Source organism: Dermochelys coriacea, chromosome 2 (assembly GCF_009764565.3).
Source record: "Dermochelys coriacea isolate rDerCor1 chromosome 2, rDerCor1.pri.v4, whole genome shotgun sequence".
NCBI lineage: Eukaryota > Metazoa > Chordata > Testudines > Dermochelyidae > Dermochelys > Dermochelys coriacea.
In genome coordinates this window covers 58,049,082-58,064,937 of record NC_050069.1, presented here as the reverse complement: position 1 = coordinate 58,064,937, position 15,856 = coordinate 58,049,082, and the positions used below count along the sequence as shown (strand labels likewise).

The 15,856-nt window shown below is 42.2% G+C and overlaps 1 protein-coding gene across 1 annotated transcript in view; it reads right to left on the bottom strand.

Annotated features, from left to right (window-relative positions):
* STAU2 (staufen double-stranded RNA binding protein 2) overlaps positions 1-15,856 on the bottom strand; it is a 233,760-nt gene that overhangs the window by 134,563 nt on the left and 83,341 nt on the right. Inside the window, 1 exon segment of the mRNA XM_043507711.1 lies at positions 14,818-14,878. Within this exon segment, the coding sequence (XP_043363646.1) occupies positions 14,818-14,878 (61 nt within the window).

The window sequence follows — 15,856 nt, the reverse complement described above, 5'->3', positions numbered from 1 at the left end:
GTGAAACCAGATATTATAGGGATAACAGAAACATGGTGGAATAGTAGTCATGACTGGACTACAGGTATTGAAGGGTATGTGCTGTTTAGGAAAGACAGAAATAAAGGTAAAGGTGGTAGAGTAGCATTGTATATCAATGATGAGGTAGAATGTAAAGAAATAAGAAGAGATGCATGGATAAGACAGAGTCTGTCTGGGCAAAAATTACATTGGGGAAGATAACTAGTAGAGCCTCTCCTACAATAGTGCTTGGGGTGTGCTATAGACCGCCGGGATCTAATTTGGATATGGATAGAGCCCTTTTTTAATGTTTTTAATAAAGTAAACACTAATGGAAACTGCATGATCATGGGAGACTTTCACTTCCCAGATATAGACTGGAGGACTAGTGCTAGTAATAATAATAGGGCTCAGATTTTCCTAGATGCGATAGCTGATGGATTCCTTCATCAAGCAGTTGCTGAACCAACTAGAGGGGATGCCATTTTAGATTTAATTTTAGTGAGTAGCGAGGACTTCATAGAAGAAATGGTTGTAGTGGATAATCTTGGTTCAAGTGATCATGAGCTAATTCATTTCAAACTGAACGGAAGGATTAACAAAAATAAATCTGCAACTAGAGTTTTTGATTTCAAAAGGGCTGACTTTCAAAAATTAAGGAAATCAGTTAGGGAAGTGAATTGGACTGAAGAATTTATGGATCTAAAGGTAGAGGAGGCCTGGGATTACTTTAAAGCAAAACTGCAGAAGCTATAGGAAGCCTGTATCCCAAGAAAGGGGAAAAAATTCATAGGCAGGAGTTGTAGACCAAGCTGGATGAGCAAGCATCTTAGAGAGGTGATTAAGAAGAAGCAGAAAGCGTACAGGGAGTGGGAGATGGGAGGGATCAGCAAGGAAAGCTACCTTATTGACGTCAGTACATGTAGGGATAAAGTGAGACAGGCTAAAAGTCGAGTAGAATTGGACCTTGCAAAGGGAATTAAAACCAATAGTAAAAGGTTCTATAGCCACATAAATAAGAAGAAAACTAAGAAAGTGGGGCCGCTAAACACTGAGGATGGAAAAAGAAAAGGAGTACTTGTGGCACCGTAGAGACTAATAAATTTATTTGAGCATAAGCTTTCGTGAGCTACAGCTCACTTCATCGGATGCATCTGGTGGAAAATACAGTGGGGAGATTTATATACACACACAGATAACATGAAACAATGGGTTTTTATCATACACACTGTAAGGAGAGTGATCACTTAAGATGAGCCATCACCAGCAGCGGGGGGGGGGGAGGAGGAAAACCTTTCATGGTGACAAGCAAGGTAGGCTAGTTCCAGCAGTTAACAAGAACATCTGAGGAACAGTGGGGGGTGGGGTGGGGGGGAGAAATAACATGGGGAAATAGTTTTACTTTGTGTAATGACTCATCCATTCCCAGTCTCTATTCAAGCCTAAGTTAATTGTATGCAGTTTGCAAATTAATTCCAATTCAGCAGTCTCTCGTTGGAGTCTTTTTTTGAAGCTTTTTGTTGAAGGACAGCCACCCTCAGGTCTGTAATCGAGTGACCGGAGAGATTGAAGTGTTCTCCAATTGGTTTTTGAACGTTATAATTCTTGACGTCTGATTTGTGTCCATTTATTCTTTTACGTAGAGACTGTCCAGTTTGACCAATGTACATGGCAGAGGGGCATTGCTGGCACATGATGGCATATATCACATTGGTAGATGCGCAGGTGAACGAGCCTCTGATAGTGTGGCTGATGTGATTAGGCCCTATGATGGTGTCCCCTGAATAGATACGTGGACACAGTTGGCAACGGGCTTTGTTGCAAGGATAGGTTCCTGGGTTAGTGGTTCTGTTGTGTGGTTGCTGGTCAGTATTTGCTTCAGGTTGGGGGGCTGTCTGTAAGCAAGGACTGGCCTATCTCCCACGATCTGTGAGAATGATGGGTCGTCCTTCAGGATAGGTTGTAGATCCTTGATGATGCGTTGGAGAGGTTTTAGTTGGGGGCTGAAGGTGATGGCTAGTGGCGTTCTGTTGTTTTCTTTGTTGGGCCTGTCCTGTAGTAGGTGACTTCTGGGTACTCTTCTGGCTCTGTCAGTCTGTTTCTTCACTTCAGCAGGTGGGTACTGTAGTTGTAAGAATGCATGATAGAGATCTTGTAGGTGTTTGTCTCTGTCTGAGGGGTTGGAGCAAATGTAGTTATATCGTAGAGCTTGGCTGTAGACAATGGATCGAGTGGTATGATCTGGATGAAAGCTAGAGGCATGTAGGTAGGAATAGCGGTCAGTAGGTTTCCAATATAGCATGGTGTTTATGTGACCATCGCGTATTAGCACCGTAGTGTCCAGGAAGTGGATCTCTTGTGTGGACTGGTCCAGGCTCAGGTTGATGGTGGGATGGAAGTTGTTGAAATCATGGTGGAATTCCTCAAGGGCTTCTTTTCCATGGGTCCAGATGATGAAGATGTCATCAATGTAGCGCAAGTAGAGTAGGGGCATTAGGGGACGAGAGCTGAGGAAGCGTTGTTCTAAGTCAGCCATAAAAATGTTGGCATACTGTGGGGCCATGCGGGTACCCATCGCAGTTCCGCTGATTTGAAGGTATACATTAAAGATAATCTAGGCATGGCCCAATATCTAAACAAATACTTTGCCTCAGTCTTTAATAAGGCTAAAGAGGATCTTAGGGATAATGGTAGCATGACAAATGGGAATGAGGATATGGAGGTAGAAGCAAAACTCAAACAGCTTAATGGGACTAAATCGGAGGGCCCAGATAATCTTCATCCAAGAATATTAAAGGAATTGGCACCTGAAATTGCAAGCCCATTAGCAATAATTTTTAATGAATCTGTAAACTCAGGAGTTGTACTGAATGATTGGAGAATTGCTAATATAGTTCCTGTTTTTAAGAAAGGAAAAAAAATGATCTGGGTAACTAGAGGCCAGTGAGTTTGACATCTGTAGTATGCAAGGTCCTGGAAAAAATTTTGAAGGAGAAATTAGTTAAGGACATTGAAGTCAATGGTAAATGGGACAAAATACAACATGGTTTTACAAAAGGTAGACCGTGGCAAACCAACCTGATCTCCTTCTTTGAGAAAGTAACAGATCTTTTAGATAAAGGAAACACAATGGATCTAATTTACCTAGATTTCAGTAAGGCGTTTGATATTGTGCCACATGGGGAATTAGTTAAATTGGAAAAGATGGGGATCAATATGAACATCAAAAGGTGGATAAGGAATTGATTAAAGAAGAGACTACAACGGGTCCTACTGAAAGGCAAACTGTCAGGCTGGAGGGAGGTTACCAGTGGAGTTCCTCAGGGATCAGTTTTGGGACCAATCTTTTTATTACTGACCTCGGCACAAAAAGTGGGAGTGTGCTCATAAAGTTTGCAGATGATACAAACCTGGGAGGTATTGCCAATTCAGTGAAGGATCGGGATATTATACAGGAGGATCTGGATGACCTTGTAAACTGGAGTAATAGTAATAGGATGAAATTTAATAGTGAGAAGTGTAAGGTCATGCATTTAGGGATTAATAACAAGAATTTTAGTTATAAGCTGGGGACGCATCAATTAGAAGTAACGGAAGAGGAGAAGGACCTTGAAATATTGGTTGATCATAGGATGACTATGAGCTGCCAATGTGATACAGCCATGAAAAAAGCTAATGCCGTTTTGGGATGCATCAGGAGAGGTATTTCCAATAGGGATAAGGAGGTTTTAGTATCATTATACAAGGCACTGGTGAGACCTCACCTGGAATACTGTGTGCAGTTCTGGTCTCCCGTGTTTAAAAAGGATGAATTCAAATTGGAGCAGGTACAGAGAAGGGCTACTAGGATGATCCGAGGAATGGAAAACTTGTCTTATGAAAGGAGACTTAAGGAGCTTGGCTTGTTTAGCCTAACTAAAAGAAGGTTGAGGGGAGATACGATTGCTCTCTATAAATATATCAGAGGGATAAATACAGGAGAGGGAGAGGAATTATTTAAGCTCAGCACCAATGTGGACACAAGAACAAATGGGTATAAACTGGCCTCCAGGAAGTTTAGACTTGAAATTAGACGAAGGTTTCTAACCATCAGAGGAGTGAAGTTTTGGAATAGCCTTCCAAGGGAAGCAGTGGGGGCGCAAAAGATCTATCTGGCTGTAAGATTCTACTTGATAAGTTTATGGAGGAGATGGTATGATGGGATAATGTGATTTTGGTAATTAATTGATCTTTAAATATTCAGGGTAAATAGGCCTAATCCCCTGAGATGGGATATTAGATGGATAGGATCTGAGTTACCTAGGAAAGAATTTTCTGTAGTATCTGGCTGGTGAATCTTGCCCATATGCTCAGGGTTTAGCTGATCGCCATATTTGGGGTCGGGAAGGAATTTTCCTCCAAGGCAGATTGGAAGAGGCCCTGGAGGTTTTTCGCCTTCCTCTGTAGCATGGGGCACGGGTCACTTGAGGGAGGATTCTTTGCTCCTTGAAGTCTTTAAACCACGATTTGAGGACTTCAATAGCACAGACATAGGTGAGGTTTTTCATAGGAGTGGGTGGGTGAGATTCTGTGGCCTGTGTTGTGCCGGAGGTCGGACTAGATGATCAGAATGGTCCCTTCTGACCTTAGTATCTATGAATCTACTTGGGAACTCAATAGAATCAGCCAGCAATAACCACCAAATAGTTTATTTTTAAGACCCAGATTCTGCCACACTTACTCATGCTGAGGAATATCTTACTTCTTGATTAGTCTCACTAAAATCAACAGGACTAACTGCAAAGTAAGGTACTTTGCAACACGAGTGAGGGCTATCAGAATCTGGCACTAAGTTACTTCACCTCGAAGCAATTCACAGTAGACCAGATTCTGTAAGGTGTTGAGCACCTGCAGATCCACATGGATTTCCACAGGAGCTGCAGCTGTTCAACATCTCTTAGCATCTGACCCTCATAAATCCAATTTCACCAAAAAGCCTTGGAGAAATTCTAAAAATAAGGGTGGCTATTTTAGTAACAAAAATGAGTAGTTTAAGTATTACCATAAAAATAAATGGTAAAAGCCTGACAATTTCTATATAGGAAATAGCTTTTAAGTGTCATTACTTTAGAAAACATTAGTAAAACAATAGAATAGGTAAACACTATAGCCATTATGTACTCAGCAATAGTCTACATATCAGCTTAGACTTCAGAAGCAGAAATACTGGCCTAGACACCAACATTATTTACCTAATGCATCTGTCTGAGGTATTTACAGGCAACCATTCACTGTAATACAGGCACCAAAAATAATATTTTGTAGTTACATAGTGCCATCCATTAAAAGATCTTAGTTATGTGAGTGTAGCGGGATGGTCACCCCGCTCTGGCCCTGAAGGGGTTAAAACAGCCCTGGGAGAGGGCTGCCTGGGGAGGCAATAGTAAAAGCAGCCCTGGAGAGGGCTGTGGCTGGGAAAAGGACTGAAAGCACCTGAGCAGCTGATCACAGCTGTGGCCAGCTCAACCAGGGCCCAGCTGGCCCTTATAAGAGGGTTGTGGGCCAGGAGCTGGAAGTGTCTCTCTCCAGCCCTGGAGTGGGAAGGGCTAGCTGCCTGAGAGCAAGGTACCTGAAGCAGAGCAGAGCAGAGCAGAGGAGAGCAGAGCAGAGCAGAGCAGAGCAGAGGAGGGCAAGGGCAAGGGCAAGGGCAAGGGCAGCACCACCACCCTGGTAAACCCCCAGGCTGCAGGCCTTGTTGAAGGCCTACAAAAAGGTACTTGGGCTGCAGAGGGGCAACCCAGGGATAGACAAAGGCAGCAGGTCCTAACCCCTTGCCAATGATGAGTGGCCATTATAAACTGCAGTCTGCCTTAGTGAAAGGGGGCTAGATGATGACTGACAGTAGCCACTGAGGCAAGGTGGGTATAGATGGTTGGGGTTCCCCCTGGAGGGGAAACCCAGAATGTGGGGGTACTGCTGGGGGCAGAACCCCAGGGTAAAGGGCACTGGGGTCCAGGAGGGACATGGGGCCAGTGGCAGGCAAGACACCGGCCTGCAGAGGGTGCTCCATAACCTGGAAAAGAGCTAATTCCCAAGAGGACCAGCAGGAGGCGCCACACCGGTGAATCGTCGCCTTGCCACAGTGAAGTTAAACAAAGTAATGTTTCGTAGCACCCCGATTCAAAAACCAGCTTGTTTAACCTCACAACAACCATGTTAAAAGATACATATATTATTTGCTTCTTTACAATTGAATAAGAAGACAAGAAGAAAAAAAATTTGGTTTGTTGTTGGGTGGTTTTTTTTTTTGTTTTTTTTTTTTAACATCAGATTTGGAGTTCCCTAATTTTGCTGGAAGATGCTCTGCACAACTGGAGAACTAACAGAATTATGACACCACAAGAGATGAGGCTGAAACCTGAGTAGTGGAAAAAGGGGGTAATTTTTAGTGAGACTTTTTAAATTCTGTTTTTGTTGTATTTGTTTTTTTTTTATTTAACTCTTGACACACACTTGAGAGAAAAGCTCTTTGTGAAAGTTTCAACACATTCCTCTCTCCATTTGGGGAATGCAAACTCATGAAAAACAAGTCTTGATATTTTTAATATAAAGAACAAGCAGAATAAGGGAATTTCTACAGAATATCTGATTAAACACTCTAGTGGACATGGGTTCAGGACATATAGCATTTTTTGAGGCAATGACTTCGGCATTTGAAGGTCTGTATAGTAATTCAGTGTACCAATAGAACTTAAATGATCACGGCTAGCATATATGAGTTTTGAAGGGAGATAATGTAAAGTAGAGGACAGAAAAGAGCTGTTATCAACCAAAGTAGATGGGTCAACAAATTAGGGAGCGAGAGCAAATCAGGATGGAGAGCTGACAGTTCAGATGCTTGAAAGAGCAATGAGACAGTGATTTTTGAGGGGTGAAGCAATGAGTCAGTGCTTCAGTGTAACCAAAGAGAGTGGCCTGCGTAGGCAAGATCATTCATTAACAGAGTAAAAAAGAGGAGAGTGGGAGTTGCGGTGATGGGCATGAAATGAAGGACATGACCTACATATGTGAGAAGAATGAATGAGTAAGTCTAGCAGATGAGGATGGAGAGGTAGTTGAAGTTAAGAAGAAAGCTCAGTGAAGTTATGAGTGAGGATGAAATATCAGAGGAGAAATCAGTGTAGGAGAGGAAATTTTGGGGGGTGAGATGTTTGAAGTAAGGAAAGAGCTTGGAGGAGAGAATGGAGAACTCAAAGCTTTGGTTATGATAGCAATACTGCCTCAGCTCAAATGATCCAGCTTCTCCAGATGTGAAGAGGACTAAGAGGGCCATGTTGAGAGCAACACAATTAGAAGGTTACTTGGGGTCACTATTAACCCCAAATGCATATGGATCTCTCTATTGGAAATGCTTTCTTACATCTGAACTAATCCTTTACATACACCAATCGTGTGCAAATGTATTTTCCAAGGGTATGAAGTCTAATGACCTTTAACAAACTCCCATTCTGCAAGAATTACCCTCAACTACTGAAGAAAAAGTGATATGGTCTTCCTACTTTCTCCATAACTCTCTTGGGTCCCATTTGCTGAATAACATCAGTTTTTCTTAAATGTTCTTCCATCTCCTGTTTGAAATTGTTAGCACTTACTGTTCAGGCTGAATGATTATTTTACCCAGACTGCTAAATGCAATTAGATCTCTCCAACACAAATCTCATAAGTAACTAACATCACCAACCCTGATGCCAGATGCCCAAAATCCAATCCCTGAATGAGACCATATCGGAACTAATTACATGAATATCTCCTGCTTCCCAATCTGATTTTCCGGGGAACTTCAGTGAGCAAGGGAAGATAGTATCCTAGCGCTCTTCCATAGGCTATCAAGGGAGCCTCTTGTCTCAAAATTAGTGTAACTTCTGTACCCACTGAATTGTCACCTGAGCACTTGATGGCATACCAAACGACTGCAAGAGACTCCAGTTCCTGTCTACAGGCTCAGCTGGTGGGACTGACACCTTGGAGTGTGCATTAATGTTATAATGCTCCGCCAATGCTACAAAAGCAATTGGAGAGTCATTGTTCTTTGAGCTGTGCCACCTCAAATGCTTTCTGCAGTGTTATCAACTCCTCTTATTGTGTCTTTTACCCAGCATGACCATGGAATGGTAGTGTAGAATCTGAGGTAAATGTATAATTAGAGGAGTTATTAAATTATCAATCCATCACCTGGTAGAGCAAATTGATTTAAAAATCTCTACTTTACTTAACTAAAAATCCAAGAAAAATCAATAATTAATTACTACAAAAATAGAATCCAGTGTAAATTATGCACTTGAGGCACACAGAAAATGATGCAGAATAGTGAAAATAAAAATATAATGCTACCAGATCTGAATTTAACAAATCTGAAATATAAAATAGACACTTTATCCAATAAACTGTGAATGGACTTTGATCATCATCATTCATGGAAATATACAGGTATTCAATTAGCCACAGAAGAGCTCCATTAACATTCCCTGGATGCAAAAGAAACATGGGGAATTACAAGAAAGACTTAATGAAAATACTGCTATACAGTATATGTGTTTCCTCTTTGAGGCCAAGATTTATAAGCACACAAAATTTCATGCAAATCAGTCTTAATTTATTGTGCTTTTACAAGAAAAAAGTCAAGATGAAGTAAAAGAACAAATATTTTCCCTATAATTTAACTATGCCTTTTTCTATCAATAGGGATTATTTCTATGTGATATTATTGATTAGGTGTAAGCAAAAACACACAAGATACTTAATAATGTGAAGGCAATTGCCAAAGTTCCCAATGCTATTCTGTACAATATAGACAGAAATAGTAATGTTCTTTTCAACCTTGGATTTAAGACACTACCCTGACTCCCTGTTTTTCTCTTGGCTTATTTTTTACTCAGAAGAATTGCATTAGATCAAATATCTTTGTTCCTTTGGAGTTCATCTGCTCCTGCTGTTTGTTCACCACCTGAAATCATAATCATCTGTTTGTGACATCACAATTAGTTACTGAGAAGATGATTACTTTGTCACAAACAGATGATTATGATTTCAGATGGTGAATAAACAGCAGGAGCAGATGTACTTCTAAGGAACAAAGATCCTGATTTCATGCAAGAGTCCTTAATAATAAAAGATTAAGGAAGAAAAATAACAGTAAATATTTTACACATAGGTGGAACTGTTTATAAACATAATGTTTTCCATGAGGTAGCTGTGTTTCTTCAATTTTCATTTGGACAACACCCATAAACTGGAAAAGAGACTTTTGTTTAACCTCTGTGAAAAAGTGGAACACCTTTCCTAGGGAAAAATGGTTTATACCTTTTTTTTTTTGCTTCTTTATGATATATAAAGAATGCCTGACAGTGCTATTAGTTAGGAGGAAGTAGGGTTGAGAAGTTTGTCACAAGGATGGTTTTTGGAGTATTTAATAGCTGGCAAGAGGGGAAAGGGGTAACTGGTCTTCTGGGGACTAGTCCTGGGGGGATGCAGAAGGTGCAATAAGTGGGTATGTTATAGGAAACAGAGCAGAGGGTGTTTTCCAGTGACAACCCACACAAGATATACAGTTGGAAAGCAATAGAATCTATTGCTGTCTTGTAAACAATTTACTATTGTTTCTTTAACAAAACAGAACTTCACTTTACTATCCTAGTTTTAGTCTATATGGTTTCAGACGAAAAACACTGCACATGAAGCAGACAAAGAAAGAGAAGGAACACCTGCGTGCAAAAGGAAGCTAAAACATAATCCACCAAAGGCTTGGCATTTTCGCTAACTAAGGCCCACGCTTAGCTGGAAGAGTAGCTGCTCTCCTATTAGAGAATTGCTATGAAGCTGAATGAGGGTAGCAAGGAGGTACACAAACCCCTCAGGGCCATCTTTAGACTATTACAGTTCCCAGACAGGTTAGGGGCCCCACCATATGCTATCCATGTCACACCACAGTGATGTAGAGTTCCATTTTCCTGCAATGTTTTGATGTTGTGTGATGCTTTAACTTCATTACATAAATTCAATTGGGTGGGCCATTCTGCCCAATATACTGGTGTTCTCTCTATCCTCACTCCCTTAAAATGAGGATTTGTGAATTTCTCTCTTTAACCCATCCTATATTTAAACTATTTTACCACCACCACATATTTAAAAAAAAAAAATACAGAGCTGACATTGCAAAGAAGAGATCATATACTAGTTCTTCAAGAATTGCCTCTGTACATTCACACTTGTAGAGAGATGGCATTGAGCTGTGGAACTGCCAAAGGCACATGCCACTACCTTAAAAAGCCGAGTCTGTTGGGGGGGAGTGACATCACTTACTCTACATAAAGGGAGTACACTTCTCAAACTACCTCAGCTCCTTCTCCCTAACTGCAAAGTCCTGATTTTATACAGAAATCCAAGGTAAAGGGGAAGATGTGTAATAGGAATAGACAAAGGCCCTCAAAGCTCAAAGAAGACTGTTTTTTAAAATTCGCCTCTGTGCAACACGACAGTGTCGGGTTGGTAATGGGTTCTCCCTGAGATCTCTCCCCAGATGGCACAAATAACCTGTCAGATGTTCGAAATGGCTTGGTCTTTTCCAGGTAAAAACAAAGTTCCTTGCATCAAGTGTATAGAGATCGGTTTCTCTTGGTAGGAATGGTGCTCTAAGGAAGAGCATGGGGAGGGAATATATTGAGATAGGTGGAAAACTAAGACCATCGTAGGCACGAAGCTGGGATGGGCCCTCATGGTGGCCTATGGTCCTTATGAATGATAGTATAAGATGGAGTGGCTATCAAAGCACTATGTTCATTCACCCTAGTAGCAGATGCAGTTGCTCTCAAGAAGGATGTTTTGATTGCTAGATGGTTGAGAGGCTTGAGCAAGCAGCTCATAAAGGAGGGCCCCCCCATCAGCTTCACTAGGACAAGAATGACATCCCACAAAGTAGGGAGCATCCTAAGGGGGGAAAACACATTTACCATGCTCTTAGGGAATGTTTACACTGCAGCTGGGAATAAAACTCCCAGACAGGCTAGCTTCACTCAAGCTAGTGTGCTAAAAATAGCAGTGTGGATGCATCCAAATGCATCCGATGAAGTGAGCTGTAGCTCACGAAAGCTTATGCTCAATAAATTTGTTAAGTCTCTAAGGTGCCACAAGTACTCCTTTTCTTAGTGTGGATGCTTTGCCTCTAGGCACCCAAGCTCAGACTCAGGGGATTAGGTGGGCTTGAGAGCCAAATTGCTGTCCAAGCCACAACAGCCACACCACTTTTTTGCGTATGCTAGCTCAGGTGGAGCTAGTGTAAGGTGGTCTACTCCAGCTGGGAGGCTCACTCCCAACTGCAGCATAGACACACCATTATAGAAACTGGAGACCGTAGTGTCAGAAGATGGGTTTGTCTTTAACATAAATCTGATGAGCAGTTACTTCTGCCATATGGATTTTAGAGAGGCTATAGCTAAGCCTTGAAACTTAAAAAAATTACTCTGAGACTGCAGGGCCCCTGCTCAAGATGGGGGAAGTCCTTTACTAGTGAAGTATAGTATACCATATAGTAAACCATTTCCATGTTGGTTTATAGCATTTCAGGATGGAGTCCTTCCTGGATGGCAAGAAAAAGGCTTGAACCCTCTGAAAGCAGAAACATTAGTCAGCAGGTTATCCTCTATGCTGCACAGTGGAATGCACTCTTGGTTGCGATGCAGAATCCTTTCTGGCTGTTGAGACAGGAGGTCTGGAGATAGAGACAGCAGATATAATGGTTTTCTGTCCAGCTGCAGAAGATCTGGATACCAGTGCATTAATGAAGGGGAGATGCCAAGATGATGACCGCTGGTGGTGAGGATGATTATGAGGACTAAAACTTCAGGTTTTTCCACAAGGCGTGGTGTGAGTAATGCAAATATTATGCATTCTGTATTCTCTCTCCTTTACTGACTGCAGTGTGTGCATTGTTTGATTGGCTATAAAAGTAATTATTGTAGAAAGAGCACTATGTAGTCCCTGTTGTGCACCATGGGGTCCCCCTTCTATTGCTAAGCTCTCTAATGTAGTTGATTTAGGGGGCTGAACTGTCATAGATTAAAGTAGGTATAAACCCTCACCTTGGGATAAGTAATTCTTTAAAGAAACCCAAAACTATAGACCAGGCTAAACATTCACAGCCAAAGTTTTCTTGTCTCCACAGATAAAGGGTAGGAATGCATTCCTCTCTGCTTGTTGATATAGTACACGGACATGGAATTGAGTGTAAGCATCTATACTACATGATGCTGCAAGGACAAGCAAGAGATTTGCTGCTCGCCACACTACCTGAGCTCCAGTCCAGCAACAGCAGCACATCAGAAGACATGGAATCCGGACCGCACAAGTGTTCAGAAGGCAAGGCATTTGGATGTCTTGGCAATGCACACACTAGCCCTGATTGGAAGCAATAGTGGTAATAGTGACTGTAGGGATGGCAGGACAAAAGGGTACCCCAGAGGACATTGTCTCTGTTCTCCAACCAGCAAAGCTGTGGGCGCACTCAAGGAGTCAGTCTCCTTAGAAGGCTGAGTACATTTTGGTGTGTGCCTCTCAAATGATGTGATATAGGTTGATAAGGCCTAACAGTTTTAGGAAAAATTGTTTGGTCTGTAACAGCTGTTCCCTGACAGTTGCCGAGAAGTCTCATATCTTGTAAAATCTCTCCTCTGGGAGAAAGGCTATGTCCTGAGTGGAGTCCAGAACCGCTGTGATAATCCTTTGTGTAGGTTGATGTATGAATTTTTCCCAGTTGATTAAAAATCTCAGTAATTGTAAGTGGCTGTACATCTATTGGATCACTGAGGACAAAGTCTGCTGACAGTGGTTATTAGAAGCCATTCATCCAAGTGAGAGTAGACAGAGTGCAGAAAATACCAGCTATGAATATTGGTCCCTGATATAATCGCTGGGCAAGAAGCATACCTCTGAATGGAACTCAGGTATTCAATATTGCACCAGTGAGGGACAGAGGCTTTCCGGAACAGGGAAAGGGCTATTTTCATTAGCTATAATACTCTAAATTAATGGTTTACAGTGAACTCTGAAGTAGAGTCAAAGGGATGTCTAGTCTGCAGATCATGAAGGTGAGTTCTGTTCACTCTCTGTGATGGTGGAAGGTGCTTGGGGGATGTACTTCCTTATGTAGGCTAGAACAATAATCAAAGGAGTACTTGTGGCACCTTAGAGACTAACCAATTTATTAGAGCATAAGCTTTCGTGAGTTATAGCTCACTTCATCGGATGCATTTGAGCTGTAACTCACAAAAGCTTATGCTCTAATAAATTTGTTAGTCTCTAAGGTGCCACAAGTACTCCTTTTCTTTTTGCGAATACAGACTAACACGGCTGCTACTCTGAAACCTAGAACAATAATGTCACCGTTGTGGGAGAGCTCTTGTGCACCACCCCAATGAACACTGGATTTTGGGGTAGTTCCACTGTTCAACACCAGGGGCACCAGATCCCCACAAGTGGGAATGCAGAGGCTCTTGTAGAACAAATACAAATACAAATACAATTATTCAAGTTCTCCTATGCAGCCAGGCTCGAAACATCTCTTTATTGCCCTCCATAACTTAAACAAGACTCTGTCTTTCTCTCTATGTGTCCATGCACTTCTAGTGTGCTCATCTCCGCAGTATCTCGGCAGAATGCAAGGCCCCATGGGTCTAGAACCCAGGTCTGTACAGCTACCAGGCAACAGACATCTCCAGCTGCCACCCAGCAGCAGCTGTAACCAATTTGTGCTCCACTTCCCATGATCCACTGTGGACACAAACCCTAGGTTTAATTATGCAAGTGGGAGAGCTCTCTCCCACCAACATAGAGCAGCAACACAGGAGACCTTGCAGCGGTACAGCTGTGCCACTGTAAGGTCTGTAACATAGACATAGCCTAACCTGGGGTAAAATCATAGTGAAGACAAGGCAGTCTGCAGTTTTCACATACGTTATCACATCAAGGTGCTAACAGGGTGGTCTACCCCTTTAACAGCCAGGAACCTGGGGGCAGTCAGCCCTGTTCAATGACCAGACCCAGCTGGGCTGGAAGCAAGTGATTATAAAAGCCAGCAAGTATCTCAGTTGAGGGGGAGCTGCAGGTGGGAGATGGGCTCCTGTAGTAGACCCTGAAGCAGTAGTATTGAAGAGAAGGGCGAGTCCTCCATTCAGCACTGAGAGAGGCAAAGGGAAAAGCCTCTGGGTGTTGTGGCTGATTGTGGGCAAAGAAAGTGCTTTTTGTTTTGTGTTTTGCCTAAGTTTTATGTTGCACGATAAAACTGTGTCCTGAGAGAGACTTGGGCATGGCAGAGTGTCTTTCCTGGGCTGGGGAAACAGGCCAGCAGGCTACACAGGTAAACCCTGGAGGCAACCTAGAGTTTATCTCAATCTGCTACTGTGAAAATTACAACTACTTTGTCTTTACTAGGGTTCTACCTCGTGTTAATTACCATGCATGAGCTAACTTGAGTTCAGAAAACACCTTTTTCTCTAATGAAGACAATGCCTAACTGGCTCTATAATGAATGCATTTCAAAATGAGCATGAAAATCCACTCAGTTTTGAAACAAAGAATATGCCATTTTGCTCTTGCTATAGTAGAGCACACTACCACGTTTATACTCGTAAGGCAGACATCACAGAAAACGTTTCAGACAATTTCTGAAAAAAAAGACTGACTAAAATGTCCATAATGACTAGATTATTTAGTTGTTTGAAATAATCAAATACCTAATGGGAAGGTACCTAAAAGCTAAATATGAATGAAATAAGAAGTAATACTCACTGTTACTCGTTGGCTCAGGAAACCCAACATTTTGGCCATTCCAGCCTTTGTTTTCCCCTGGCTGGCACAGTTTAAAAAAAAAAAAAAAAAATTAAGTCCAGCACAAATATATTTTTACAGAAAGTATTGAAGAGTTTTGTGAAGAAACATTTCCATTTTAAAAGACCAACTGTTTGAATTGACCAAAGCTAAACAAGCACATGAAGAGGTCCTCTACAACAGGGGCTCTCAAAGCCGGTCCGCCGCTTGTTCAGGGAAAGCCTGGTGGGCCGGACCGGTTTGTTTGCAGGTTCCCACAGCCCGCATTGGCCGGGAGCAGCGAACCGCGGCCAGTGGGAGCCGTGATCAGCCAAACCTGCGGACGGGGCAGGTAAACAAACCAGCCTGGCCTGGCCCGCCAGGGGCTTTCCCTGAACAAGCGGCGGACCGGCTTTGAGAACCACTGCTCTACAAACCTGCCCACACAGCTCTGCTTGAGCACCTTCATTTTCACCTGAAACAGGTTCTTCCAGTACTAGACCTCCCCATGAATAAACATTACCAGCTACAGGCCAAAAGATAACAATAAAGATGTGAGCACACTGTTTCACCAGGGACTAGGCTCAGATTAGCAAATGTGTTCAACTTTTGATTATTCAGTGTTGTTGTAGTGAGGGTCCCAGGATATTAGAGAGAGATAAGGGATCATTCACAGTGTGGTGGCCCATTAATGCTCCTGTAGTCATAGGAAAAAAAGGAGGGTTAGTGGGTTACAGACTGTTGTAATTAGCCATAAATCCAGTGTCTTTATTAAGACCATGATTTTTAGTGTCTAGCCCGGTTATGAATTTAAACTCCCAAGCTCCTCTTTTCCAAATGTTGTGGAGGTTTCCTTCAGAATGAAGCCTGATAGATCAGATATAGAGATCGCTTTGTGAAAAGTAAAAAGAAAAGGAGTACTTGTGGCACCTTAGGGACTAATAAATTTATTAGAGCATAAGCTTTCGTGAGCTACAGCTCACTTCATCGGATGCATTTAAAGTGTTCACCCACAGGTGAT